This window comes from Fundulus heteroclitus, chromosome 16 (genome assembly GCF_011125445.2).
Source record: "Fundulus heteroclitus isolate FHET01 chromosome 16, MU-UCD_Fhet_4.1, whole genome shotgun sequence".
Classification (NCBI taxonomy): Eukaryota; Metazoa; Chordata; class Actinopteri; order Cyprinodontiformes; family Fundulidae; genus Fundulus; species Fundulus heteroclitus.
The window spans coordinates 978,271-1,005,958 of NC_046376.1; the positions used below are offsets into that span (position 1 = coordinate 978,271).

Below are 27,688 nucleotides of genomic sequence, written 5' to 3' on the forward strand. Positions count from 1 at the left end.
CATTTCAGAAGCCAAACTATTGGAGCAGGTCTGGAGACGAATGATGGTAGATCTAGAACAGATTGGAAATAATTTGACCATAGGGACATTTTCAGCTGAGTTGTGTCCTCTAATTAGCATAACAGATGTCTTCTAGCTTGTAACCAGTCAGTGGGTCTATTTAAAGGGTTACGAGTTGCTTGGTGACATGGTGTGTACCACACTGAACATGGATCACGGCGAGCGGAGGAGAGATGTGTCTCAGGAGCTTAGAGGGAAAATTATAGACAGGCATGTTAAAGGAAATGGCCACAGGAGGAAATACTACAAATAAATCTCCATCAGTGTCAGATCCCACCATCCCTCAGTGTTTGAGCCAAAGTGGACTTCACGGGAGACGCTGCTGTTGAAAGTAAAACATAAAAAACAAGACTGGAATTTACCACGAGGCATAATGTAAAGCCAAAAAGCTTCTGGGAGAATGTCCTCTGGACTCACCAGTCAAAACTGGAGCTTTTTGGCAAGCTCCATGTTCACAGGTGCAAAAACTAAAGCGTACCAAGAAAAGAACATTGTTGCTGCTTTGCTGCATCTGACAGTGGGGGTCCCAGTCTGCAGGGTCCTGAGAAATACAGGCCTATTCTGGAGAGAAATGTGCTGCCTAGTGTCAGAAGGCTTGGTCTCAGCTGCAGGTCGTAGGTCATACGACTGCCCCCCTGTGAGCCCCGGTATAAAACCTGAGCACAACTGGAGCAGATTGCTGACGAGGTGTGGCCAAGAATACCTGTGGACAGGTGCAGACGTCTCACTGACAGCTGCAGAAACTGTTCCACTGCAATGATTGCCTCAAAAGCTCGCACAAATTAACAAAATATTAATTTACAGGCGCTGCCATTTTTGTCTGCGCCTGTTTCTTTAGGTTATTTTTAAAAAAAAGATTCTGCTGGAGTTCAATTCAAAAGCAGATTTTCACTGGTTAATTTTCAGCAAAGTTTTGATTTATTACTTTTGTTAGTTATTTCAGAGACGGCTGTGGAATTGTCTTTGAATAACAGAGGGGTACCATTACTTTCTTCCATGACTGTAATGATGCCGAGAAATCAAGAAAATCACCTTATGAACCTGAACGGTTCTTAAAGAAGATCCAAAGCACACGTGATTCTGTTTCAGGTTAGACGACATGTCTAAACAGGATTAATAGTCTTTATGTGGAGCACCACAGCTGACCATACATTAGTTACATTTAATCACTTTTAGCTGAATTAAAGCATACTTTCAATGAGCTGTAAAGGTGTCAATACATCTGTCTGCATCTGTATTGTGGGAAAGTAAGCACTGCTTAGACAGATAAAACTTTATTATACATATATTCTGGGTGAGATCTTAACTTAATCAGGTTTCTTACCTGGGAATGAATGTGGAAGAATGCACATGACATCTGGGGCTTTAAGTTTTATTATGTGAATTTAATTTGCAACCTGTTGTGAAGACATTAAATGATGGCTCTTTCTTCCGTTTTATCCCCCCCCCCCCCCACACACACACACCTTTTCCAAACTAATCTCTAATATCGTCTCAAATCTATACGGGAGGTAAATATATTTGGCTTCTGCACAATGTTCCCTCTTTTTCTCTGTTTACATTTGCTGTTTCTGTGAAAAATGGAAAGAGATTAAAATGAAAATGAAGCAAGTTTTGCTGCTCTGGAAAGCAACACATAAAGATTTGGATTATAACCCACAAAACACCAAAGTTTGCTGAACAACACATTCTTATTTTACATGAGACATTGTTGTATATTTTTCACAATCCAGCTTTAAAGCATAGTTAAAAGAATTTAAATGTGTTTTTTATTTTTTTTTCTGGCTACAAAGAATACGATAACCAAAGACAACAAATTAAGAGTGAATAAGTGCATCTGAAAAAAGGGAGTTTGTGGTCTTTGTGATCTTTATTATTTAAAATTCCCCTTTAAGCAAAATCAACATATTCCTTTGATGCTCAGTTGTAACCTTTCCTCTTTTTGCATTCATGGTTGTAAAAACAATTTCTTCAAGGTAACAGGATTTGTCGACAAGTTTAACACAGTGTTTGTAGAAAAAGCTTTTTTTCTATCTATATGTGAGGCCCCACCGCTTTGAAGCCTGTGTTTTTGAGACTTCTGGACTAATACGTTACACGTCAAAACACTACATGACTTGGTTTTAAAAAGTATTTCCTTGGAGGGGTCTGCAAGTTAATTAACATTTGTAGCAAAAAGCAACAGGTGCAAAGTAAAATCTGAGGAAAAAGCGTGTACCATTTTATTTTTTTTCAGCTTTTGCAGTTTCAGCCTGTGAATATGCACATTAATTAGCTTTGAGTGCCTGAAACAAGCCCGAATCCTTTGGTTTGGCCAACAGATGAAAACATGGTTGGTGCCCATGAGTAGGAAGGTGTTTAAGAAAACTTGATGAAAACTTGAAAGAAACACTTGTGGAACCAGACATTCTGTAAGATGACACTTCCAGGTTGAATCCGTGGGTGGATTTTGCACAAATGTTAGATATCATATACAGTAAAGTGAAATATTCCTAATTAAAAAATCATTAACATCTCAAATGGTTTATTTTTTTCTCAACTTTGCCAATCCTGTGAGCACAGGATTTACTGAGGTGCCACATAGCCGCCCATAACATAGCAGCTTCCTCAGTAACTCCCGTTTTAAAGACTACTGAACAACACACGATCATTTCAGCTTTGTTGGTTTTTACATGAAAGCGTTCACATGTTGCACTGCAGGACACATTTAAACAGCTGCTGTTCAGACTTCCTCCAAGCGCCAGCTGTGCTGCAGTGCAAATTCAATTCAATTTTATTTATATAGCGCCAATTCATGAAACATGTCATCTCAAGGCACTTTACAAAGTCAAGTTCAATCATAAAGATTGGTCAAGAATGTCCTATATAAGGAAACCAGTTGATTGCTTCAAAGTCTCTCCAAGCAGCATTCACTCCTGGAGAGGCGTAGAGCCACAGGGAGAGTCGTCTGCATTGTTGATGGCTTTGCAGCAATCCCTCATACTGAGCAAGCATGAAGCGACAGTGGAAAGAAAAAACACCCATTAATGGGAAGATTAAGGCCGTGTAACGTCCCTTTCAAACAACCCTGGTCCGTCCCCGGCCCCCATCCACATCCAGGTCTACACCGTTCAGATTACCCAGCCAACCAGAGCTGCCCCAGGAAGAAACAGCCCAAACAGCCAATGACCTCCGACTTCAACACCATGAACCTCCCACCTCTCAGGAACCCCAGCATGAATTCCCCCACAGGAACACCCACAACCAGGACACAGATATCAAACACATGCCCCTGAGAAACAAAAAAACAAACAGCTAAAAATACCCCCCCCCCTCCTCGCTCCAACAACCCTCCACTGCACCTCACCGTCCAACAGACAGCATAGTCCGGCGTTATGCCACCCCAGCCACAACAGAGCAGACACCACTGGACCCCACACCAAAACGGGACCAACCCATCCACCAAGCAGACCGTGGCAGGCGGGAAACACCTCATTAGGACATTTTTTGACTCAGATCTTTGTCTATGTTAACCCATTTTGACCTGTTTTAATTATCATTGATAACTTCACCACAACTTTTACTGTACCACAAAACTAAAATTTCAGTTGGAATGACAAACATTATTAAAAAAACAACCTAATTCCCTCTGTGAATCACAAAGAATTGCAACAAAAACTTGAACACAGGTTTGGTTTAGGTTGTGTAACGTTTAGTCTCTGTTTTTCTTCATGATTACGATTATCTAGAGCTGAGAAATATAAGGAGCTATGACAGTAAATGAATTGTGCTTGGGTAATTTTGCTGCGCCTGAAAAATCTTAATACTTCTCCAGTGGCATTAGCGCTAAAATGCTAATGTTAGCATTAGCATACTAAGCATTAGCTTTGTTGGTTCAGATCGCAGATTAATTTACTAACTTAGTAGTGAATGAAATATTAATAGAGGAATTTTAAGTAGCGATTGGCTGTTTTTTCTTTACGTTCTTTGTAACTGTTATTTAAGGTGATACACATTTTTTTCATTTTCCTTAAAGAAAAGGACGCTCCTTTTTGTTGGTGTTCAGTTAAGCTGCTTCATCCTTTAGTCACCACTAGGAGCCTGCAGAAGAAAGCAAGAGAAACACATTACCAAAAACTTACTGATGTAAATCATGCTTGGTATTAATTAAAAACCAGAGTTCTGGTTCTGCTGAAGGTTCTCCTCCCTGTTAAAGGGGAGTTTTCCTCTCCACTGTCGCTTCATGCATGCTCAGTATGAGGGATTGCTGCAAAGCCATCAACAATGCAGACGACTGTCCACTGTGGCTCTACGCTCTTTCAGGAGGAGTGAATGCTGCTTGGAGAGACTTGATGCAACCTGCTGGGTTTCCTTAGAGAGGAAACTTTCTCACCAACCTGGAGGATCTGATGGAAGCTGACTTTGGAAAGAACCTTGAGATGATGTGTATCATGAATTGGTGCTAAATAAATAAAATTTAATTGAAAATTGAACTTTTCACCATGTGGTTTGCTGCTGCTTGAACTTTGTGTGGACAAATCAAATTTTAGCACCATCAGTGCAACATCCCTGCTGAAAATTCTTGGCCTACTGAGGCACTTCCTCGTGGCTTTTTGGAGAGTTGATGTCATTCAGACTTTGGTTCAGGCCTCTTGTGTATGATTGTGTGTACAGAGTGCTAATGAGGGGGGGAGAGGAAGGAGGCGAGGGGAGGATGCAGAGTCGGTGGGATACAGCTGGACGGAGCGGGAGACTGTGGTGAATAGGTAACCATGGTAACCCTGCTGGCTAAGATTTAAATGTGGAGAGAGGACGAAAAAAGGGGGATGGAAGACGGAAGCTGCAGCGTGGCTGTGTTTGCAAGAGAAAGAGCTGGGGTTAGGGGTTAATACGCATCATTGTTGCAGGTTAATTTATCACCAAACTACAAGGTCAGCGCAGTATTTACCCCCCCCCCCCCCACAATGGAGACTACAGTGCTCTAAACAGGGGAGTGGTCAGCGGTCGGCGATGATAGAAGGGGGGCAGGATTAGTGGGACTGCTGGAAACGGAGGGGCAGACGAGTTGGCAAGAGTTGGCAGAGAGAAGTAGTGTGCTCTGTCCTTTATAGTATGTCCGTTTTATATAACATGTTTCTCGTTGAATATTTTTGGTCACCAAAAACAATCTAATGTAAGACAGACTGTTTTCAAAATTAACATTTTTAAAGAGTAAAGAATGGTAGCAGAATATGCTTTTTTTTTGCCATGTTTGTTCCAACAAGGAAGGGAGTTTTATTAATCTAAATCAAGCTGAGCCTTTATTAAAGTGTGAAACTGGTCACACCCAGGCCTGATTACCAGACCAGTAGAATCATGAAATAAGCTAAATCAGCAGTATTCAATGTCAGTCCTCCACAGCTGCATTTATTTAGACATTTAGCCATTTCAACAGACACCGACAGGCCTCTGCTCACTTGATGACATGCTGATATGCTAATTCAGTCACCTACATCAGCTGGGAATGCATTTAAAATATGCAAGACACTGACCCCTGAGGACTTTAGTCAGATATCGCTTACTTAAATAGTGCCTGTCTGACAATTGAAAGACTCTTTATTGTCACCGCGTGTTAGCGTACTGAAGTTTTACACATAAAAAAGACAAACAAACAGGCAATGAACAAAGGTTACAGTGTTTTTTTTCTCATTATGGCATTCAAAAGATTAAAAAATTCAAAAGTTTGTCTGAACTACTTGTCCTTGTTGAGTCACAGATAACAAATAATCAGATAATAAGGTGCTTTTGTGCAATGATTTGAGAATTCGTTTCCAGAAACGTGCATTTAGATATTCTGAGATAATAGTGTGCAGGTAGGCAGGAACATTAAAGTCATGGTAACGTATGAGGTATGAAGTAGACTAAAAGATTTAAAAAGCCAGCAGATAATTGCCTTATTTAAAGAAATCAGAGAACAGATGAGACACAGTGTCATTCAGATCTATCCGTCTGACATGTCAGACATTTCTAAGGCTTTAGGACTCTAGAGAACCACAGTGAGAACCGTTATCCAGGAGTGGTCCGTCTACCAAAACCACTCCAAGCGTGCATCAACGGCTCATTCAGGAGGTTGCAGGAGAACCCCAAACAACATCTAAAGCTCTGGAGGCTTCACTTGCCTTAGATAAACTCACTGCTAATTCAGCAATAAGCATAAAACTGGGCAAAAATAACATCGCCAGGAACAAAACCACTGCTGACCAAAGGAACACAAGGCTCTCTCTCAGATGTGACTTTGAGGAAAATGTTTGGTGGGCTGAGGAGACAAAAGTGGAACATTGCTGTGTCCTAGGTTATGTCTGTGGAGAGAAATAACAATAAAATCAATAATAATTTCAGAGACAAATAAGTAAAACACGGTGGTGGTAGTGTGATGGTCAGGTGCTCGTCTGCTGCTTCAGGACTTGGATGCCTTCTTAACTGATCTACTCTTTAGCAAAACATCCTGCAGAATCTCTGGCCATCCATCTGGGATCTTAATCTAATTAGTTTGGCTTTCTTGGAAGTGAGATTCTCCAAAGTTATTATCATTAAAAGTGTCTTTAACAGCAGTAAAAAAGACAGTGCTGCAGCACCAAGGTGACTCTGACAGACATAATTCAGCTAAGCAGCAATAAACGTCCAGCAGTCTGTTGTAAAATTGTGTCAATATTTACCAACTCAATGTTCTGTTCCACAGTTATTAACATTTTCACTTTGAGTTGTTTTAAAAAGCTAAAAAAATCAGCTAGAAAAAACATGACACACATCTCACTAACCTATTAGCTTCCATTTCTTGCAGGTGTTTTATTTTTGCAACACACCAACGGTTAAGTTAAATTATTCTATTACGGATAATAACTTCACATAACCTCATTTAAAAAATAAAATCAGACCTAAAAGCTAAATGCACTTATGTTATGCAGCGGGACGATAATCTGAGCAGCACCAGCGAGCTGAGCTCTAAAGGCTTTGGAGCGGCCTAGTCAAAGTCAGGACTTAAATCTTGGAACTCTGCAGTGTTGCTGAATAGAAATAAAAAAAGAAATAAAAGTTCCTCCACAGTAACGTATGAGACTCGTTTGCGTGCTTTTTACAGTTTTTGCGTTCTTTTTGTCTTTGCCGGATATAAAAGTTAGCTTCATGAACTGAAACGTTTAGGTTTGAAAGTCAAAAAGTAATGAATCTATAGGAGAAAGCATTTTTCCAGCTCTGTAAGCTCTGTAATAAGGCCATGAAGGAAAGGTGGAGTAAAAGTGTTCACTGTTGCAACGTGACAGCAATCAGCCAGCCTCTAACGGCCTGTCAGCATCAACTAGCCTCACTCTGCGCCACCGACTCACTCCTCCAACATCTAAGCAACCATCTTAACCTCGCCGTTCTTTCTTCTCTTTCTTTTTTTTACACCTTTCCACTCAGATGATGTCTACCTGATAAATCTCTGGCACCTCAGAAAAACCAGAGAGAAAGAGGGAAAAAATGGTGTCTGCAAATTAAAACACGTGAAAGAGGTGATCCAAAAATAACACGGTGGCTGCAGGGCTGCAGGGCTGCATGCCAGCATACAGATGTTGCCCCCCCCCCCCCCCCCCCCCCCCCCGCTGACTGCTGGCTCGCTGCAGCCGTCCCGCTGCCCCTCCACACAGATGATGTCGCCTGCGTGATTTATCGCCGCGTCCTTGTGTGTGTTTTAATGTCATTGAACTTCAGCGTACGCGTTATTGATCCGTCGTGCCCCACCAATCAGAGCGCACCTATCCCCCCCCCCCCCCCCCCCCCCCCCCCCGGCACGTGAAGGAAAACTCCACCTGTTTCATATTCATCCCTGTGTGTTGTCTTTTACCTCCATCTCTTCTTTTTATGTGCGTCTCTGTGTTGTCATCCCTCCCTCCGTCTCTGTCGGTTTCATATTCTTCTCTCTGGTGAGCCTTCCTCACTCCTCTCCTCTTCCTCAGATTATTAATATTAATACCTCTTCTTTTCTCCTTCCTCTTTTTTTTCTACCACTGATCTCTTTTCTGCTCCCTCCACTATTTATACCTCCGTCCCTTTCACCCAGCCTTCCCTCCATCTGTCTCCATCTCCATTGCTTTCTTCCTGCTCGTCTCTATCTTTCTCCGGCCCTCTCTCTCCGCAGCTGTTCAGTATTCATCTATTACTGTAGTGTTGATAATTCCCTCCTCTGCCTGCAGCCATACAGTCATCTATCAGATTAATAATCCTTCTCTTCTTCACATTTTCTGCGCCCCCTTCCCGCTTCCCAACCCACGTCTTCTTTCTTGAGGATGCTCAGTGTGTCAAATGGGTTTGCGAGTGAAAGTCCCATCATTACAACCATCATCATTAATAACCGGCTACAGATTGCTGGATATTTGGGGTTATTCAGGTCTAAATAACCTGCAGGAGGAGCGCTGCCCCCCCCCCCCCTCCTTGGGTCTGCTGGAGTCTGTCCTGACCGGTCATCTATTAGCGGTAATGTGGACGGCGCTATTCACCGCCACTCTGCGGCCCTGCAGCACACAATGCCGCTCACTAGAATGAAATTAGCATTTTGGTCCCACCTCTGTGTCTGCTGCAGGAAAATGCCACGGGATTGGGCGGGCTTATTGTTTCCAGGGTTTGGACCTTTAATAAGTCTGAGTTTAATTGCGGTTGATAAGTGTGGCATGTTCCAACATCAATCCATCATTGTCGTATTAATTGTTATACCTTGGTATAATTAGTGTTAACTAATGAGACGGTGGCAGAGATGACTGCAAGCCTCTACCTCACACTAGTGATGTTATTAATGGATCTCAGAGTTAAGACCAAATGTCTCAGAAGCCCCACTGCTCCCTGTCAACAGAGTTATGTTTGCCTTTTTTTATTCGATGGGTTTTTATTTTGTTCACTACATGCATTTTTTTCTCTTTTGCTCAGTAACAGCAGGTTTTCTCAGTAACAACTGATGCAGAAGATTGTTCAGTGGCTTCATCAACACGACTGTTAAGAGTCTTACCTTACAGTTATCGTCAGAAATTTGGCATTTTGCATTCTTGCATATATTTTACACATTTGCCCATTAAAGAAATATATATTTTTTTTATCACAGAAGAAAAAGACTGAACCGCTCGGCTCCAATTACATGATGTATGTTTGGAGGAGGCTAAGATTGTTGGAGCAGTTCTCAAGCATGGTGGTGGCACCATCATACTCTGGGGTGGTTTTACTGCATTACATAAATATGATTGAATTTGACTTTGTAAAGTGCCTTGAGATGACATGTTTCATGGATTGGCGCTATATAAATAGAATTTAATTGAATTGAATTAAAATGGGGTGGAATAATTATTAATTAATGCGGACCAAATCCAAATTATTCTTATTTGACACAAATCCATGGCTTGCTGATTAAAACCTGCGCATAAGTAGTTGGATAATCCTCCAGGACAAGGATCCCAAACCCAGAAAGTTTCCTCTCTAAGGAAACCCAGCAGGTTGCATCAAGTCTCTCCAAGCAGCATTCACTCCTCCTGAAAGAGCGTAGAGCCACAGTGGACAGTCGTCTGCATTGTTGATGGCTTTGCAGCAATCCCTCATACTGAGCATGCATGAAGCGACAGTGGAGAGGAAAACTCCCCTTTAACAGGGAGGAGAACCTCCAGCAGAACCAGAACCAGGCTCAGTGTGAACGCTCATCTGCCTCCACCCACTGGGGCTTAGAGAAGACAGAGCAGAGACACAGAAAGCACAGAAGCTCACATTGACCCAGGAGTACTTTCTATGTTAGAGAAGACAGAGCAGATGATGTCACAGCTAACAATCGTTAGCAGGTTAGCTACAGATAGATAAGCTGCAAGCATTAAGATTCTGGAATGGCCTTCCCATAGCCCAGATCGTAACCATACCATAACTGATGACTAATATAACTGATGGCTACAAAAACGTGTGGTTGAGGTAGAATATCTTAAATATCCTTACTCAAGGGCATTTAAGTAAATATGTGTATATATTTAAGCATATATTTGAAACTGTATGTATTATTTGTCTCTGTGTGACAGAAAGGCCAAACTAATGCCTGGTACTCCACACATAGATGTACCAGTTTTCTTGTACATTATGTTGTGTCTGTTCAAACAGCAAGAACAGCACAGGAACAGATTTCACTCTGGAACATTCAGATGCCAGACGGGAACTCTCACAAAACCTCTCCAGATCACATGTGAGCTGAGAGTAAACTGGCATGGCCAACGAGGAAGAACGATGGCGATAGTTTAAGGACTAGCAGAGAGAAAAAGAGCCGTTAAAGTTAAAGGAGCTGAGGAGCCCAAACAGAGCTCTACGTTTGCTACACTATGACACAGAGGCGAGTTGTTGTGTTTTTCTTTCTCTGTGTTTCCCCCACCTCACTTTCTGATTGGTTACATGTCACTTTAAACTGGCTGCATGCTCGTTTGTCCTCGGGGAAACTCTCACACGCCAGGAGTATCTCGTAAGATCATCTTAGGATCCATTCCGTTGATTGGGGCAAATCATCCTGCCCTATGAATTCAATTCTTTTAAAAGGTGCTGCGTTCGTGTTCACACCCCTTAGAACAAGACAAATGCATGGAGTGATTTACATGTTATCCCAAAGTAAAGGTGCGATCAGGAGCGAAGTAATGTTTGCCGATGCCAACGATGAGTTTTGAGGGATCCGAATGGAGCAAACTGGACGAATCAAATCACATTACATACAGCATCGACATGCCGATAGACGCTCCTCCTATTTGATGACGATGTGAAGCGGATTCTGCAGCATTGTCGACATATTTGTGCATTTTTTTTTTGTGTGTGTGTGAGAGGCGGAATGTCAGTCGACCAACGGCAGGTGATCAAGAGAAAGATTTGTCTTGTTCGCATTCGGTGTGAACACACCTTTAAATATTTCTGTTGTATTTTGTATATTTATTTCACTTGGATGAAAAAAAAAGTTATTAAAAATGCACAATTAATTTGACATTCATGCCTAAGATGTAAACGTCTGAATGAAACTGTACACCGTGGTGGTGCGTAGCCCCAAACCAGCTCCTCTACATCTGAAAATGAAATATCTTTTATCTTTATGTGTTTGTAATGAAAAGAAAGTTCATGTGAGAAATCCCAACATTTAAGTTGTAAAGTTTTAACTAAAACTTTTTGGTTAAAGTCTGGAGATCTGTGCGAGTCAGACTTATTCTGAGTTTGTTTCTCCTCGTTTTCATGCCACCTTCTGCAATTGTTGCTGAAAAAAAACCCAAAGCAAAAATAAAGCAGAGAACCGGTCCAGGCTTGGACTGCACAAGTTATTTTCTTCTTCTTTAACAGTTGACAGGCTGAATTAACGAAGCACGCCACATACGAGTCAGAATGGAGCCTCTGTAATGTTTCCGTCTGTCAGAAAACCACATGTTTTCTATTTACTTTGCATTTTTTGTTGCCTAAACCTTTTAACAATTAGAAACAGCAAAAATCCTCTGTTACTGTGCAGCGGGATTTGATTACTGGCAGAATATCTGTTCAGGGATTATGTGGGATTTGATGAGAGCAGCGCCACAGAAGTTCTAATACTTCTGACAGATTTCTTTGACAATCCCTCCCCTGATAAGCTGTACTGTAGATGTCTCGCTATTGTTTGTTTTGTTCGATGTGTGTTGGTGAAGACACAAAGTGCAGTTTGTGTTTTGTCTCTAATATCTGCTTCCCTCTCTCTCTCTGTCTTTGTTTTGCTCATCGCAGTAACTCCTGGGCTCTTCTCACTTCACAAAACGCCTCACTCAAATCTCCCGACAGCCTGAGAAAAAAGGAGAATAACATCTGTTTATCTGCATACTGCTATGTTCAAGAAACAAGAGGAGGAAAGAGAGATTGACGGAGGACAAATGAGATCTCAGAGGATGTGGAATTAGAGGGAACAAATTGATAGTGGAGGAACGGAAGGAGAAGTCAGCCACAAATCCACCAGTGTGGAGTCACCTCACCTGTGTCTTCGGATTAAAGAGCAGGGTCATGTCCCAGTTGCCATGCGCATCGCCACGCTGACCTGCCTTCCCGGCCCTTCCCCCTTCCTCTTTCTATTGGTCCATCTGCTCCTGCGCCTCCTTCTCAGCCTCCACGGGCCGGACTTAGTGGGAGCCACCTCCACCTGCCCGTCTCTCTGCACGTGCTCCAACCAGGCCAGCCGGGTCATCTGCACCAGGCAGAACCTGGAGCAGGTGCCCGAAAGCATATCAGTCAACACGCGATACCTCAACCTGCAGGAGAACTCCATACAGGTAATTACCGCTCGTTAGGTCAAACAATTACTTCTAAATGAGCGGGCATTAAAATAAATGTAAAAAAAAAAGAGCAGGTATAGCCCAGGAACATATTTAGACAACAGAACGTTCTGCCTCTCGCAGTTTTCTTTGATTGTAACTTTCAGTTTTCTCACAGCAACACTACAGGCTCCTCCCCTTCCTGGCTCATTAAAAAGGGCGGGAATCACCGTGGCAGTCAACTATTTTTTTATTTTTTCTGTCTTTACATTTGTTTAACAAAAAGGAGCATGTATTTCAAACTCTTCACTCCAGGAGTGAATGCTGCTTGTTGGGACTTTGATGCAATCAGATCATCTCATCCTTTAAAAACTGTTTTAGCGTTCATTTGTTTGTCTTTGCCGGATATAAAAGTTAACTTCATGAACTGAAACGTTTAAGTTTGAAAGGAAAAAAGTAATGAATCTATAGGGGAGAAAGCACTTTGCAATATATAGTAAAAATTCCTGACCAATCTGTAAATTCTGATTAAATTTGACTTTGTAAAGTTCCTTGAGATGACATGTTTCATGAATTGGTGCTATATAAATACAATTTTATTGAATTGAATTAATGTCAGATTTAGCCAATAGGTTTAAGGCGAGCCTCAGAGATATAAGTTTTCAATATTTACACCGTTTCACAAACAGCTAAAGTTACTTTACAGTCACCTTTAGTGTTCTCTCTTGTCGTCTGTTTAAAAGAAGGGGGTAAAGACTTTTATAATCTTTCATATAAAAAAGAGTATTTATTTCTGAATAAATAATAAATCATGTTATGATGGAGTTGAAATCAAAAAAGGCTTTTTATGAAAGGTTTTTCATAGCTTTCTTGGAAATTAATTATATTTTTGTCCCCCTATAATTTTTGAGAGAAAAAAATGAATGCATGAAGATACATCATGCATACATATATAGCTTTTATCTGTTTAAAGATTTTAAGAAGAAATGTAACGGTTTCGGACATCTTTTTTGTTGTGATTTTTTTTAAAGATAAAGTTGCATTCAGAATAACAGTGAGGTATTGAAATAATTTACAGTTTTGAGGTTCTTACATTTTTTAAATGAGGAGTAATTTTACTTTTGTTTGTTTAAAATCAGAAACCTTTGTCAAGTAATATGCAAAAACTAATTATGAATAACAAGCAATTGTCAATAAAATATGTGAAAACAAATATGGAAAAGCAAAAGGCTTTTATGTCATGAACAAAATACAAAAACACATCATGAATCCTCAGCTGGTAGTCAGTTTCTGTTGCTGTGTAAAAACTGGGGAACGTTACATTTGCAGCACTAGATGTTCCTCACAGTGGACACATTTCCTCCGTGTGTCTGTGGCATTATGGGTAAAATAGGCTGGCACGCAGATTATTGGAGGACCAGGAGCTGCTGCAGCCGCCACAGACTGAGACTCCTCAGTTAGCTCCTTCATGGAGGAAGGTATAACTGCAGGCCCAGCCAGCAGCAAACACGCCCACAGTGGGAGGTCCCACTGTGGGTGTGTTGTTCACCATTATTGGTTCGTTGATTAGCCCGCTTCAATACTTTTCAATATTTTTTCCCTCCATTTTCTTCATTGTGCTTTATCCTTTATCAGCCCTTATCCTGACAGGACAGGATAAGGGCTTCTGTTGGAGAAACAGTCCAAATATGCGACTGCACTTTCAAAAATTAAGCTAAAAAACTGCAGCTCATGAAATTTACCAGCAACTTTAGAAAAAAAGCAAGCCCAGACGCCGAGTTGACGGCTCTGTTTCTGTCACGCCGCTGCAGAGCAGCGTATAAATTAAATGTAATCTTGAGGTAAAACAAGATCCGTGCGAATAGGGGATTGGACATTGTGCTGCAGGCAGACCAGCAAAGTTGGAAAAAAAAATCCACTCCTAAGCCTAGTGCCTCAAAAAGAAGGACAAATATGCGTCTGGAGTATTAAAAATCCGGCCTTACGCTGGACGCGTGGTCATCTACTGTAATCCGTTATTATTGTGTTCTTTCCTTTGTTATTGCAGTTTTACAGTTTTTGTGTACCGCAAGATTTCCTAATGTTTGCTTTGTTAGATTAAAAATCTAAATTAATGGAAAAAAGAAATAGTGAAAAAAAGTAAGTTAACAGCGAGCTAATTTCTACATCACATGCGATAACGACGCGCAGCAGGAACGCCAACGCTCACCGCTGCAGGTAAACCCTACAGCTTTCATGAGGGATGAATTCACAGCGACACGAGAATCAACCGTCTGGGACCGAACCAAAACCGGTTCAGGCCAATCGCGTTGCAGTGTTGAGGTTTAAGGCGGGACATAGGGGTGCGACGGAAGCTTACGGGCTGAGACCACAGCCAATCACAATAAACATGGCAGCGCAGAGGGACGCTTACTATGAATTACACGGTTAATATTAAACCGTGATTAGCTAAAACCAAGCTTTGGTAGGCGGGCACTGGGTGTCGCTTCACCCAATCAGCTCGGAGAGTTCTGCTGAATGTCCTTCTTTCCCCAGATGGATTTGATTGGAGCAGATTGATAATGTGCAGAATGTACAGCGCTACACAATATCAATCTGACTGGCCAGGTTATTCAACAGTTGTACAAAAAGCAAATCTCTACTTGTTTAAAAGATTACATGAGAATTACAGATGCTTCTTGGACTTGTTTGCATGTGTAAAAATCCCAGTGCCCTCTGCCTAAATTTAAAAATTAATGTGTGATGTCACCAATATAATTTGGGCCAAGAATGGATCCTTGTGGGACATTACTCATTCTTTCTTGTATTAACCTCTCAGAAAGTATGTCATAACCTTTTAATAAGGTTAAAGGCAGGAAGTTGATTCATTCATCAGCACGAATGGGCCTAAAATGTTAAAAGAACCTCAGAACATGATGGTCTTTGCAGTGTCTTAAGGGCCATATATATATAAATAAATATATATATATATATATATATATATATATATATATATATATATATATATATATATATATATATATATATATATATCCCCAGTTTCTGTTTGGGAAAAAACAGACCAACCTATATGCTGTCTTTGTGTGGTGCTGCTACTTCCATTAGCTATAAAACAGTGGGACAAATCCTAATCTTGATGCTTATGGAATGTTCTCGCAAACATACGAATATAAATTCATGCAGGTTTTCCTCTAAAACGTTTGGTTTGAAAAAGCCGACAGGGTAGAAAGAGGTTATAATGATAGAAAAGGACACGCGAGAGTGCTGAAATGTGAGAATATTTTATAAAACCAAAGCCCGGCACACTTTCACAACACCATGCAGCTTTTTGTATGCATTAGCAATTTATCTAGAGCGGCAAGTCCATTTGTGGCTGGAAAGGTAGGCCTTATATATATATATATATATATATATATATATATATATATATATATATATATATTTATATATATATATATATATATATATATATATATATATACATATGAGAAAACTGAACAAGTGTGGGTTGATTGTTCTGCAGTTGGTGTAATTGGATCCATCCTCATGTTGCTGACAGTGCTTTGTTCTTTTGTGGTTTTAGATTAGTTTCCACTACATTTTATCTTCTCTAATGAAAAGCCACGAATATCCTGGAGATTGTTAAAATTTTCCAGGGCATCTGTGGTAATGTGCTGTGCACACGTTGGAGAAGGCATCTTATTAAACATTATGTGATGTTAACGGAGCATAAATGGGACATGGAGCCACTTGATTTAGAATGTGAGGTTTAAAGGGAAGCTGTTAACAAGGAGGGGGGGGTAAAGAAAGAAATAATAACTGTATTTATTGCATCTTGTTTTCAGCCCAGAAAATTTGATTCGGTTTGCTGTATCCTGCAGCTCCACTTGAAATGATTAAAAATCTAAAAATGTTTTAACACCTGAAGGCATCCTAGATTCTGTGGCTTATTTTTTCCTCCACTGAGTACCCTGAGAGTAAAGCCTTGACAGCTTCCACCCCCTCTTAACATCTTCACCCCTCCTTCTTCTCGCCTCCTCCCATTGCCGCCTATCACCCCCCCCCCCCTCCCCCCCCTCTCCCCCTTCTTCTGCTCTACATACAGAAAATGAAGCGCTCTGACTCAGGCCACACATCTTAAACCTACAAAGATTTCAGGCACTTTTCCTCTGACTTACTCTGTTTGACTGAATCCTTACCAGGCTAAATGATTTTCAATGCTTTCTAGGAGGCAGGAAAGGCTGATCTTGCCTTGGTTTGTGCAGAGATGTTGTGTAAAGCGTTGGATGAGCTCGTCTGATGAGAAGTCGCCGTTTGCAGACGGCGGTTTGGGGCTAAAGGGACATTTTCCGCTCCCTTTACGCCCATTTGCTTGTTTCTAACTTTGTCAAGTGGGCCTGTCCCCTCGCCTTTAATGCGCTCATTAAATTAGCAACGTAGCCACTAGAGGTCTGAGTTAGTTTCCAAAGTCAGATAATAACAAACATGACAAAGGTGGTGGAAGTTGTGATGTATTCTCAGAAAGAGACCTGCATAGAGGCACTGCGATGCATTAATCGCCACGTTGCATGTGGATAGACATTTCTGTCATCGTCTTCTTCGTCATTGCTTTCGCTGACCGTAGGCGAGCTGCACTGCTCCACACTGCCACCACAGTTACCAGTGATAAGGCTCCATTTTGGTTCACTATCACACGCTTCCTGCTGACGGACTAAAACACGGGAGAAATGAACGGAGAAGACAGATAGAAGGCTCCGTCTCTATGCATCTGCTTTAGGCAGATATGGCTCTTCAGACTGAAGCCACAGGTTTGAGCTCATTGACCTAAAACGGTAAAAATAACATCAGCTCCTTTATTCTCACACATCAACACAAGGGTTCCTGGGCATCCTGCAGCCTGTTTATGTTCTGCACTCTTAGCATTTATGTCAGTAGTTTATATTCTTGTGTTTGATTCTGTTCCTGTTTAGTCCACTTCTTTGTGATTTCAGAAGTTCTGTCGGATCTTTATTTTCTGCGTGCTCTGTCTTAGGTTTTCCCCTCATGTCTGGCCGTTCTCCTCTGTCTCTGTTAGACTCAGTTCTCCCTCTGCCCCTGCCAGCTCACTGCCCTTCTTCCTACTCTTTAATTGCCTTTTCCTCATCTCTCCTGTGTAAATTATTCCACCTGCTGCTCCTTCCGTCTTACTGCCCTGTTCTGGTCTCATGGTTAGGGTTAGTACAGTTTTTATGTCTCATGGTTGCTGTACTCCTGCTTCTGTTTTAACCGCTACCTGTGAGCCTTTTTTCATTTTAATGTCATTAAACGACTCATAATCCGCCGTGTGGCTCCCCTGCATGTCCGTGTTTTGGTTCTGATCCATCAGACACAAACCTGACATCCAGGGTTGGTGGTGGGGGGACTTTGCCAAGTGGTCAATAGGCGAGAGGCTAACATATACTTTTATGCTTAGTAATTGGGTTTTCTGAATCAGAAAGCCCCAAAAATGTATATGCAGCTAATTTAGATGGCTGGTAGCACTGTTACCTTGCAGTGAGAAGGTCCTGGGTTCAAATCCTGGCCTTTCTGCATGAAGTTTGCTTGTTCTTCCTGTGCTTTTGTGGGCTCTCTCTGGGTTCTCAGGCTTCTACATAAACCTGACTGTTGGGTTAATTGGTGTCTTGAAATTAGCAACAAGGGTGAAGGTTAACGGTAAAGAAATAGGTTTCACTTTGCTGCAGAATAAAACGTATCAAGAAAAGTCCCCTTGACAAGCACAGCTCAAATTATTCTGACCGAGCCCAAATAAAATTAATTAAACTAAATCCACTCAAAAAGATCATCCTGGCCCACTTGGAAATAGTTTAAGAAAATCAAACAGCTTCATGGTCTACATCCTGACACAAACACAACTCATATTGTTGTTGTTGTTGTCTTTTTATCCAGTGAACAACAAATATTTTTTGTCAGCATATTTCTGTCATTGTTAGAAATACAACAATGTGGTTTCAGATTTTTGTGTATTTTTCAGCGACTTATTTTCTCTATACGGATATTTAATGTATCTTAAATGTTCTCTTAGCATCTCGGGGTATGCACATTACTTTGGCCAGCTGAGCTGTATTTAAAGTGCCATAGAACTACATTTGCTGGACCCTGCAAAAGTATTTACGCTCCTTTTTCACCTTTTCATGTTACAGCTGCAAACCTCATTGTATTTTATCAGGACTTTTTGCAGCAGAACGACGCAAAGAAGCACCTAATTGTAAAATAAAAAGTTTGCATTTTTTCACAAATCTTAGAGTTGTGGCTTTGAGTTGTATTTAGCCTCTTTACTGTAATACTCCTAAATGAAATCCAGTAAAATGGTGAATGGACTGAACTTATAAGGCGCCTCTCCAGTCATGCTGACCGCTCACAGCGCTGCACACATTCATGCACCGATACGCAGATCAGTTCTCAGACGTCTCAGCTGAGATGCAGCTGTTCTGTTTCTGGCCTCAGAGATTTGTTAGAGAACCCTGAGGAACAAACAGCACCATAAGGACTGAGGAACCCAGCAGAGAGAACGTGGTGGAGATGTTTAACGTAGAGTTAGTTAATAAACCAATATGTGAAGCTTTGAACATCTCCAAGAGTTCTGGTCAATCCATCCTCTGAACACAGAGAGAGGATGTACCAGCTGCAGACCTACCAGGACATGACAGCCTCCTACGCAGACCAGCCAGGTCTTTAGAATATGGTAACTATGGAGGAGCTGCAGAGATAGACCGCTCAGGTGGGAACATTTGTCAACACAACATATATTAGTGATGCACTCCAAAAATCCTGCCTTGATGGAAAAGTGGAAAGATGTTGAAGCAAAGTTTAACATGTACTATGTGCAATTAGTTAGAGGTCCTGTAGGAGAAGGATCTATGGTCAGATGAGTCCAAAGCAGTGGCCCTCCAGAAAGGTTTCATAGAGGGGGGCACACTGAAAAAAGCCATAATTTCAGGATTTTATTCTACTGTTGTAGTAAAGCTGCATGTAGAAAACTATCTTAAAAACTTAAGTAAATGCTTAAGTTTTTAAGATAGTTTTCTAGCTACTAAAATCTTTTGGTTTATTGTTTGATTTTTAATGTTAATAATGATCTAATGTGCATAGACCAATAACAGTACAGTTAACATTTTGAGTTGAACAATAATTCCTTTTTATTGTGTAATTATCTGGAGTAAGGTGTACATTTATTCATTTACTGAAAAACAAAACAATTACTAGGGGAAGGTAGATCCTGGCAGATACAAATAAAAGCACAATAGAAGGTCAAGAAGAGCGGCCGCCTTGCTGGCTGTGCATAATGGGATGAAATGCTAAACTGATGCTACCACAATTTACACTGGGGAGTGGGGGGCCAGTGGGGGGGCCAGGACATGTGGCAGTGGCCACCCCTGGCCACTCCCTGGTGGCGCCACTGGTCCAAAGTCCAACTTTTAAGATGCAACCCAAAGCAACGTGTGCAGAGAATAAACGGCCGCTGCAGACCGTCCTGAACTGCAAACACTGCTGAACACGGTAGAGTTGGCATCAAGCTGTGAGGGTTTAGTTCTGCAGGGACAGAGAAGCTGGTCAGAGTTTCTGGGAAGATGGAGGAAGCTACATACAAGCTGGAGGAAACCTGTTAGAGGCTGCAGAAGACTTGAGACTGAGATGGAGGCTCCAGCAGCAAGATGACCTTAAACGTGCATCAAGAGCCACAATAGAAGGATTTAGGTCAAAATACATTCTTACACTTACAACGGCCCTGACCTAAATCCTGCTAATTATCTGTGAAAAGCAGAAACGTAGCTTTCTGCAAAGAAAAAGGCAGATTTCAGTCACTGGAACTGCAGTGAAGGGGTTCATCAAAGTTCTGACCCAGGAAACTTTACGCCGCACTTTTCAGCTCAATAATCATTCGTCCATGTCGTAACATTGTGGTGGTCGCTCAAATAATACTCCAATAAGAAAAATGGACAAAAAATCAACAATCTGGAATTTCTTTTTCCAAGGCTTCTTACACGTAAACCAATGGATCGAGTTTTAAAGGTTTACTCGGTCCTGCCTGTTATACGCCGCTCATTCTGAGCCCGCTCGTTTGTTCTTCGCCCAGTTTTCTACTTGTAAGGCGGTAAGAAGCTCAAAGTTAGTTTTATTGTCTCTGAACCGGCAGAAGTCTGGACACACCTCCTCCTTCCGAATTAATGGCCACAATTAGGCGCTGTGTGGGCTGAGGGGAGGGAGGGCTGACCTGGTCGCTGTCGCTTCATTCCACATGCTGGGGGGTCTGCTCTGCTGCATCAAAGTACAGTTTTCATGTGAGAAAAGCAACAAAGAACCTTTATTTGTTTGTAATCTATAAAACAAAGGGAAGTGCTCTGTTGCAGTGGAACTGTATGGATTTGGATTTTACTGCCTCACTATTTATCAGCATTAAGGAGATTAATAAAACTTAAGTACAATTTGACTCAAACTCACACAGATATTGTTTAAAAACTTGAAAATCAATCACAATGTTTATGTTTATAGCTTCTATATTTAAAGATCAAAGATAACTATAGAAAAACAAAGAAATCTACATTGATGTACATAATTAAGTACAGAGAACATTATCTCTTTAAAAGTTGAGGTCTGATCTTTGAGGTGATGCAGTTTTGCATATTCTGCTTAAGTATGCTCATGTCGTTTCCTCCTCAGGCGCAGGCTTGTGAGGATTATCCGCGATGACGTTGTTGCTGTGCGAGCACTGAGCAATGCCTGACCTTTTGCACATGCACCACACACAAAGGTCAAGTTAGTGTGTGGTGGCGGCTGCCTGACGAATGCGTCGCCTGGCTGGGCACGGCTTCACAGAGCGAGTCACGATGGAGCTGGTCAGCGGGGGTTCGCTTACAATCCACCGGCACACAGGAAATAAAACAACAGATCATAATAATAATAAAAAAAACATTTTTAATGTGCTTAAAAAATTAAAACAGTAGGCTTTAGTATCCAAAAATGCTGAAAATATGAGCATAAACCAAGAATGTTATTATATTTCTCTCACTAATGGAGAGAAACATTTTAAGTAAACTAAAACTAATTATCTTAACCAGTCACACTGAAGTGATTTTTAACCAATACTGATTATCCTTTAAATACATAAAGAGCGAAATAAACATATTAAGGTAAAATTGAAATATAGTAAAGTCCGAAGTACATCGGCGGCTAAGCAGAATTGACATTGCTTCACAACAGTAAAACATAAATGTTTTTATGTATCCGTTTAATAGATTGCATGAACTCTGTTAGTGGTCAGCACTTTTATACGCAGCTCATTATTCTCTCTGACCTCTAAAACCTCTAACCCTTATGGGGGAGGAGACAGAAGGGGGAGCAGTAGAGGTTGGAGATTATCACACAAAGTTAGACTACTTGAATATAAACCCATCCACAGTCACTTGCGTGTCAAGCAAAATGCCGCTGTGGGGATGATTTTGATGAAGCAATAGCATCACAACATAGATAAAAACTTTTAAAAATGTTTTTTTTATGATATAAGCCTTTTAACTATCCATTCCCCACTGACAAGAGGCTCAGGTCAAATGTCTGAGAGAGATTTTTGTTGTTGTTGTCTGACTCTTCTGTTTGCATTCATTTCATTAAGTGATATTCATGCACATCTAAGTTTCCGGGGTGCTTTGATTGACAGGTGATCTTTGAAAGAAAGTTTCCTCAGTCATTCATTTCTGTGGTTCTGTGGTCTTCTGTTAAGTTTCAAGAAGTGACTTGATGAATTTCCATCTAACATAGAAAGACTCTGGGTCAATGTGAGCTGTCTGTGCTTCTGGTCCGTCTCTGCTGTGTTCTCTAAACATAGAAAGTACTCCTGGTCAATGTGAGCTTCTGCTTTCTGTGTCTCTGCTCTGCTCTCTAACTATCATAAAGTACTCCTGGGTCAATGTGAGCTTCTGAGCTTTCTGTGTCTCTGCTCTGTCTTCTCTAACATAGAAAGTACTCCTGGGTCAATGTGAGCTTCTGAGCTTTCTGTGTCTCTGCTCTGTCTTCTCTAAGCCCCAGTGGGTGGAGGCAGATGAGCGTTCACACTGAGCCTGGTTCTGGTTCTGCTGGAGGTTCTCCTCCCTGTTAAAGGGGAGTTTTCCTCTCCACTGTCGCTTCATGCATGCTCAGTATGAGGGATTGCTGCAAAGCCATCAACAATGCAGACGACTGTCCACTGTGGCTCTACGCTCTTTCAGGAGGAGTGAATGCTGCTTGGAGAGACTTGATGCAACCTGCTGGGTTTCCTTAGAGAGGAAACTTTCTCACCAACCTGGAGGATCTGATGGAAGCTGACTTTAAAAAGAACCTTGAGATGACGTGTTTCATGAATTGGTGCTCTTTTTTTTTTTTTTTTTTTTTTTTTTAAATGAATTCAATTGAAAAAAGCGGCGATTGGCTATGAGCCCAGAGAGCTGCGTCCAATGAGGAATCTTTTAGTAACCAATTGGAGCCTAGCATTAAAGCCCCACTAAGTAGCATTTCTAACTTAAACATCCTCTTTTAAGTCCCTGAATCTAAGAGTTTATGAGACGATTGAGGGGTCTGTCATTTCCCCCTAGTGTCTCTGCATGAAAAACCACACTTGAAACTTTCTGTGCTCCGACCTGAAGGTGGTTTTGTAGCTGTTTATGTTCTCGCGATATGGCGAACAGCTTTACGTCAGCCCGATGTAAGGCCATTGGCATCAAAAAAGTGTTAAAAGTCTGTTTATTATAAGCAACATCAGGCTTGTCAGTGCTATTTTCAGAAGGCCCTGTAGGGGGAGCACCACGCGAAAATTACTTAGTGCGGCTTTAAGTCGTGTTGATGCCAAAAGATTAAAAAGATACAGACAAATTCATTTTTGGCCATCCCACGGCATTGAAATATTTAAATTAGGAGGTCTATACAAAAACTAACCCAATGTGGAACGTGAAAGTTGAAAAAAACAAAAGACAGACACATTTCAAGAGAAAACAGATGTGATAACTATATTTTATTTCACAATTTATGTTTACATTTTCTACACCTTTGTCCTGCAATTTTGATGGAGGCGGCGCCTGAGCGCCCCCTATGGACAGGCTCTCACTCTGTGGGAACATTAACTTTTACATCTTAAACTGAATAATAAAGCAGTCCCTTCATCTTTCATAGATTGTGTGGATAGCATGAAGAAATTGCCTCTTATTACACATTTTTAGCATATTTATCTAACATGTTGCTACAGACTCAAGATGGAGGAGAAAATGTTCATTTAATTTGGTCTAGGTCTGGCATTTTCCATGCTTTTTAAAGCATTGAGAGCAAATTAGTTGTGTATTTCACTCTTTTTAAGTCAGAATGTGCGGTTGTTCTTTGAGAAAACGGCCAATAACTGAAAGACTGGGATGTCCTGATCTTTTTACCATGACTCTACCTGTAACCTATCTTTTCATGGCTGTTGTTCCTAACACAAAGTTATTAACCTCTAATAAAAATTTATACATTGAGTTTGTTTGGAGACCCAAACTGAAGAGTTTTGTGATTTTTAATAACTGTTGTAAATTACATGGACCCATCCGTGTATTTTTCCGTAATTCTCATTTCATCTTTCCCTGCAGGTCATCAAGTCCGACACCTTCAAGCAGCTGAGGCACCTTGAAATCCTCCAACTTTCCAAGAATCAGATACGACAGATTGAAATCGGAGCGTTCAATGGCCTCCCCAACCTCAACACGCTGGAGCTCTTTGACAACCGCCTCACGCTGGTGCCAACGCAGGCCTTTGATTACCTCAGCAAGCTACGGGAGCTGTGGCTGCGCAACAACCCCATCGAGACCCTCCCGAGCTATGCCTTCAACCGCGTGCCCTCCCTGCGTCGCTTGGACCTGGGCGAGCTCAAAAAGCTGGAATACATCTCTGACGCAGCGTTCGTTGGCCTGGTCAATCTGCGGTACCTGAACCTGGGCATGTGTGGGCTCAAAGACATCCCCAAGCTGACGCCCCTGGTGCGTTTGGAAGAGCTGGAGCTGTCGGGGAATCGTCTGGAGATCATTCGTCCCGGATCCTTCCAGGGTCTGGTGTCTCTCCGGAAGCTGTGGCTGATGCACTCGCAGGTCTCTGTCATTGAACGCAATGCCTTTGATGATCTAAAAAGCCTGGAGGAGCTTAATCTGTCCCATAATTCCCTGCACTCCCTGCCTCATGATCTTTTTACACCCCTCCACCAGCTGGAGAGAGTGCACCTGAATCATAATCCTTGGGTTTGCAACTGTGACGTACTTTGGCTGAGTTGGTGGCTGAAGGAGACGGTGCCCAGTAACACCACCTGCTGCGCCCGCTGCCATGCTCCTCCCGTCCTTAAGGGAAAGTACATCGGGGAACTCGACCAGAGCCACTTCACCTGCTTTGCTCCCGTCATCGTGGAACCCCCCACTGACCTCAACGTCACCGAAGGGATGGCTGCCGAGCTGAAGTGTCGCACCAGTACGTCTACAACGTCCGTGAACTGGATTACGCCCAACGGCACGCTGATGACCCACGGGTCTTACCGCGTGCGGATATCGGTTCTGCACGACGGCACGCTGAACTTTACAAACGTCACCCTGAGAGACACGGGCCAGTACACCTGCATGGTCACCAACGCTGCAGGAAACACCACTGCTACTGCCGTCCTGAACGTCACTGCTGCTGACGCCAACACCAACATCACCTATTTTACAACTGTTACCGTGGAAACGGATAACGGGGGAGTGAATGATTATACGCCGGTTGCCCTCGGTGAGACCACCATTCCTAATCCGTCTGACCTGCTGTCAGAAGTGGTTCCCACCACCGACTCTTCTCTGACTGGCGGCTGGTCGTCCTCCTCCACCCGGGCGACCCGACCCACTTTCACTGTGCCGTTCACGGAGCCGGGCTTCTCTGGCCTGGACGACGTGATGAAGACCACCAAGATCATCATCGGCTGCTTCGTAGCCATCACCTTCATGGCGGCGGTGATGCTGGTGGTGTTCTACAAGCTGAGGAAGCAGCACCAGCTGCACAAACACCACGGCCCTGCTCGCGCCATTGAGATCATCAATGTGGATGATGAGCTGGGGCCCGGAGCCGGCGGCCGGGGCAGCGGCATCTCCGGAGGCTCCACCGTAACGCAAAGCGCAGGCGGTGGAATAGGCGGGGGCCAGAGTCTCAGGTTGCACCACCCAGAGATTGTGAACCTACCCAACCTGGCTCGGTCGGAGCACCTCAACCACTACTACAAAACACATCACTTCAGCAGCAACATGATGAGCCTGGGGATGGGCGCAGGGCCCGGCGTGGGCCTCAACAACAACAACAACCCCTCGCCGTGCTCTCAGTCGCAGAGTATATCCTGCTCCCAGGGTCCACCCACTGGTGGGGGGATGTCCACCGGGGGCACCCTGCCCTCCACCGTGGCCCTGCCTCAGCTGGGTCTGCACAGCTCCCTGAAAGGCCTGATGGGTAAAGGCCAGAATGAGCCGCTCCTTTTTAAGAGTGGCTCAAAGGAAAATGTGCAAGAGACTCAAATCTAAAAAAAAAAAAAAAAAAAAGGTAGACTTTCGAGGTAAGACGCGGTAGATGCTAAAGAGACTATTTGAGGGAGATTGTAGCCTAATGTCCTCATGGACACTTTTCAGAAAGGCTCTCCATAACCTTTATTCTGTGATGGCCCTTTGTTAACAGATGGTTAGAGAAAAGGAGACAGTAGACCAGTTCCACCAACAGCATTTTCACAGTCCCAAATGTCAGAATTTCTCATTGTGTGCAGCTTGATATGGTCTTTGCCAGAGCTCAAAATCAAGCCTTTTCTCTCAGTGGACAGATAAGAACAATGGGCGCGTGCAGTCAACCCTTCAAGGATGTATACGGATTGCTTCGCATTTTTCCAGATGCATTCAGTGTATATATTTGGAGGGGGACATAATATTGGCCATTGAACATGTTGTCAGATTAGTGTTTGGCAAAGGCAGCGAATAGCAAACAATGATTTGTGTGAGCGAAGCGGAGCAGTCGCAGGTTTTCAGGAAAACATGGAGGGAGTAAAATAAGAGCAGAGCAGCGAGGCTGCTTGGAATATCAGAACAACAAAAAGTGGTTTTACTCCTCACTTTATCCCTTATTTTCAATTTTACACTTCACTGGTTACTGTCTTCTTTGGAAGAAAGGAAATATTGTGAAGGAATAAAGGACAAGAATAGAGAGATACAAAAAAAAGAACTGAAGATACACGTTATATATACCGTAAATATATTTTCATTCAAATAAATTATGAGAAATCTTTATCACGCTAATGAGTGACCACTACGACGACTGAAGAATATATATATTTAAAAGATTTTTAAAAACAGGCCCTGCCGTTTCAGTGGAACCAGCCCCGTTACAACTTTTCTGAGCTTGGAATAAGAAAAGCCGCCCTGACTGCTCTTCCTCTGGATACAACGACACAAGCCCGGCAAATTGATGAAAAAGAAATTATTTTGGTCTTGACTCTTTTGTTTTTGTAGCTGATTTCACTCTAACTGACAGAGAAGGCGGATCTGATACTCTCTGCAGAACCATGAAACACCACAGGAGCGTTTAACCTTTTTATTTTCCTGTATTTGGTGGCACTAATAGTATCAATAATAGTCACGGCAGTAAAAATGATACCTTTATTTGTCATCAATACACATTGCATTTAACGTGGAATTGCAGGTAATAAAAAACATTCAACAAATAATTTGAGATCGTAATGAAATGACATTATTGTTATTATTGTTCACGTGACTATTGTTGTTACTGCTAGTGCCCACAGATAACCGAGAAGTGAGTTTTTTTTCCATTTGTACATGACGCTGATGTGATGGGCGGATGGAACGTGCCACTAAATAAACTCAGCTGGAAATGAGCCCGTCCCACAGAACGGCTTCCTGGAGTCCGGCCCTCATGGGGCCCTCTGATGGGGCCCCCTGATGGGGCCCTCTGATGGGGCCCTCTGATGGGGCCCTCTGATGGGGCCCTCTGATGGGGCCCTCTGCTCTCTGACAATAAGGACCAAGACTGCAGCTTTTGGCGGAGGATTATTTCCCAGCTGTATCTCAGTGTTAGGAGTTGATTTGATGGCAGCGGGGGGCAAAAATGGACGGACATTTTTTTAAAAAGGTAAGAAATGCTTCTTGGTTGAAGGCGGCGTATTCAGTATTCAGTGGTGGGGGAATTTTTTTCTAAAGAAAAAGGACAATTAACTGAAAAAAAATATAGAATCTTATAGATCTCTTTTGAAAAAAAATGAAACAAAATTATTATAAGTGTTTTTTCATTTTTGGTTTTTATCTAGTTTGATTTTTTTTAAATTACGTGTTATCTTTATTGTA

The 27,688-nt window shown here is 42.2% G+C and overlaps 1 protein-coding gene across 4 annotated transcripts in view; it reads left to right on the plus strand.

The window, feature by feature from the left end:
- lrrc4ba (leucine rich repeat containing 4Ba) overlaps positions 1-27,469 on the plus strand; it is a 72,188-nt gene extending 44,719 nt beyond the window's left edge. For all 4 annotated transcript variants that reach the window (XM_012872003.3, XM_036148140.1, XM_021321432.2 and 1 more), the window contains exons 2-3: positions 11,794-12,329; positions 23,933-27,469. In XM_012872003.3, the coding sequence (XP_012727457.2) occupies positions 12,078-12,329; positions 23,933-25,867 (2,187 nt within the window). In that variant the 5' untranslated portion in view covers positions 11,794-12,077 and the 3' untranslated portion in view covers positions 25,868-27,469. The remainder of the gene's footprint in view (positions 1-11,793; positions 12,330-23,932) is intronic.
- Positions 27,470-27,688: the final 219 nt, after the last annotated feature.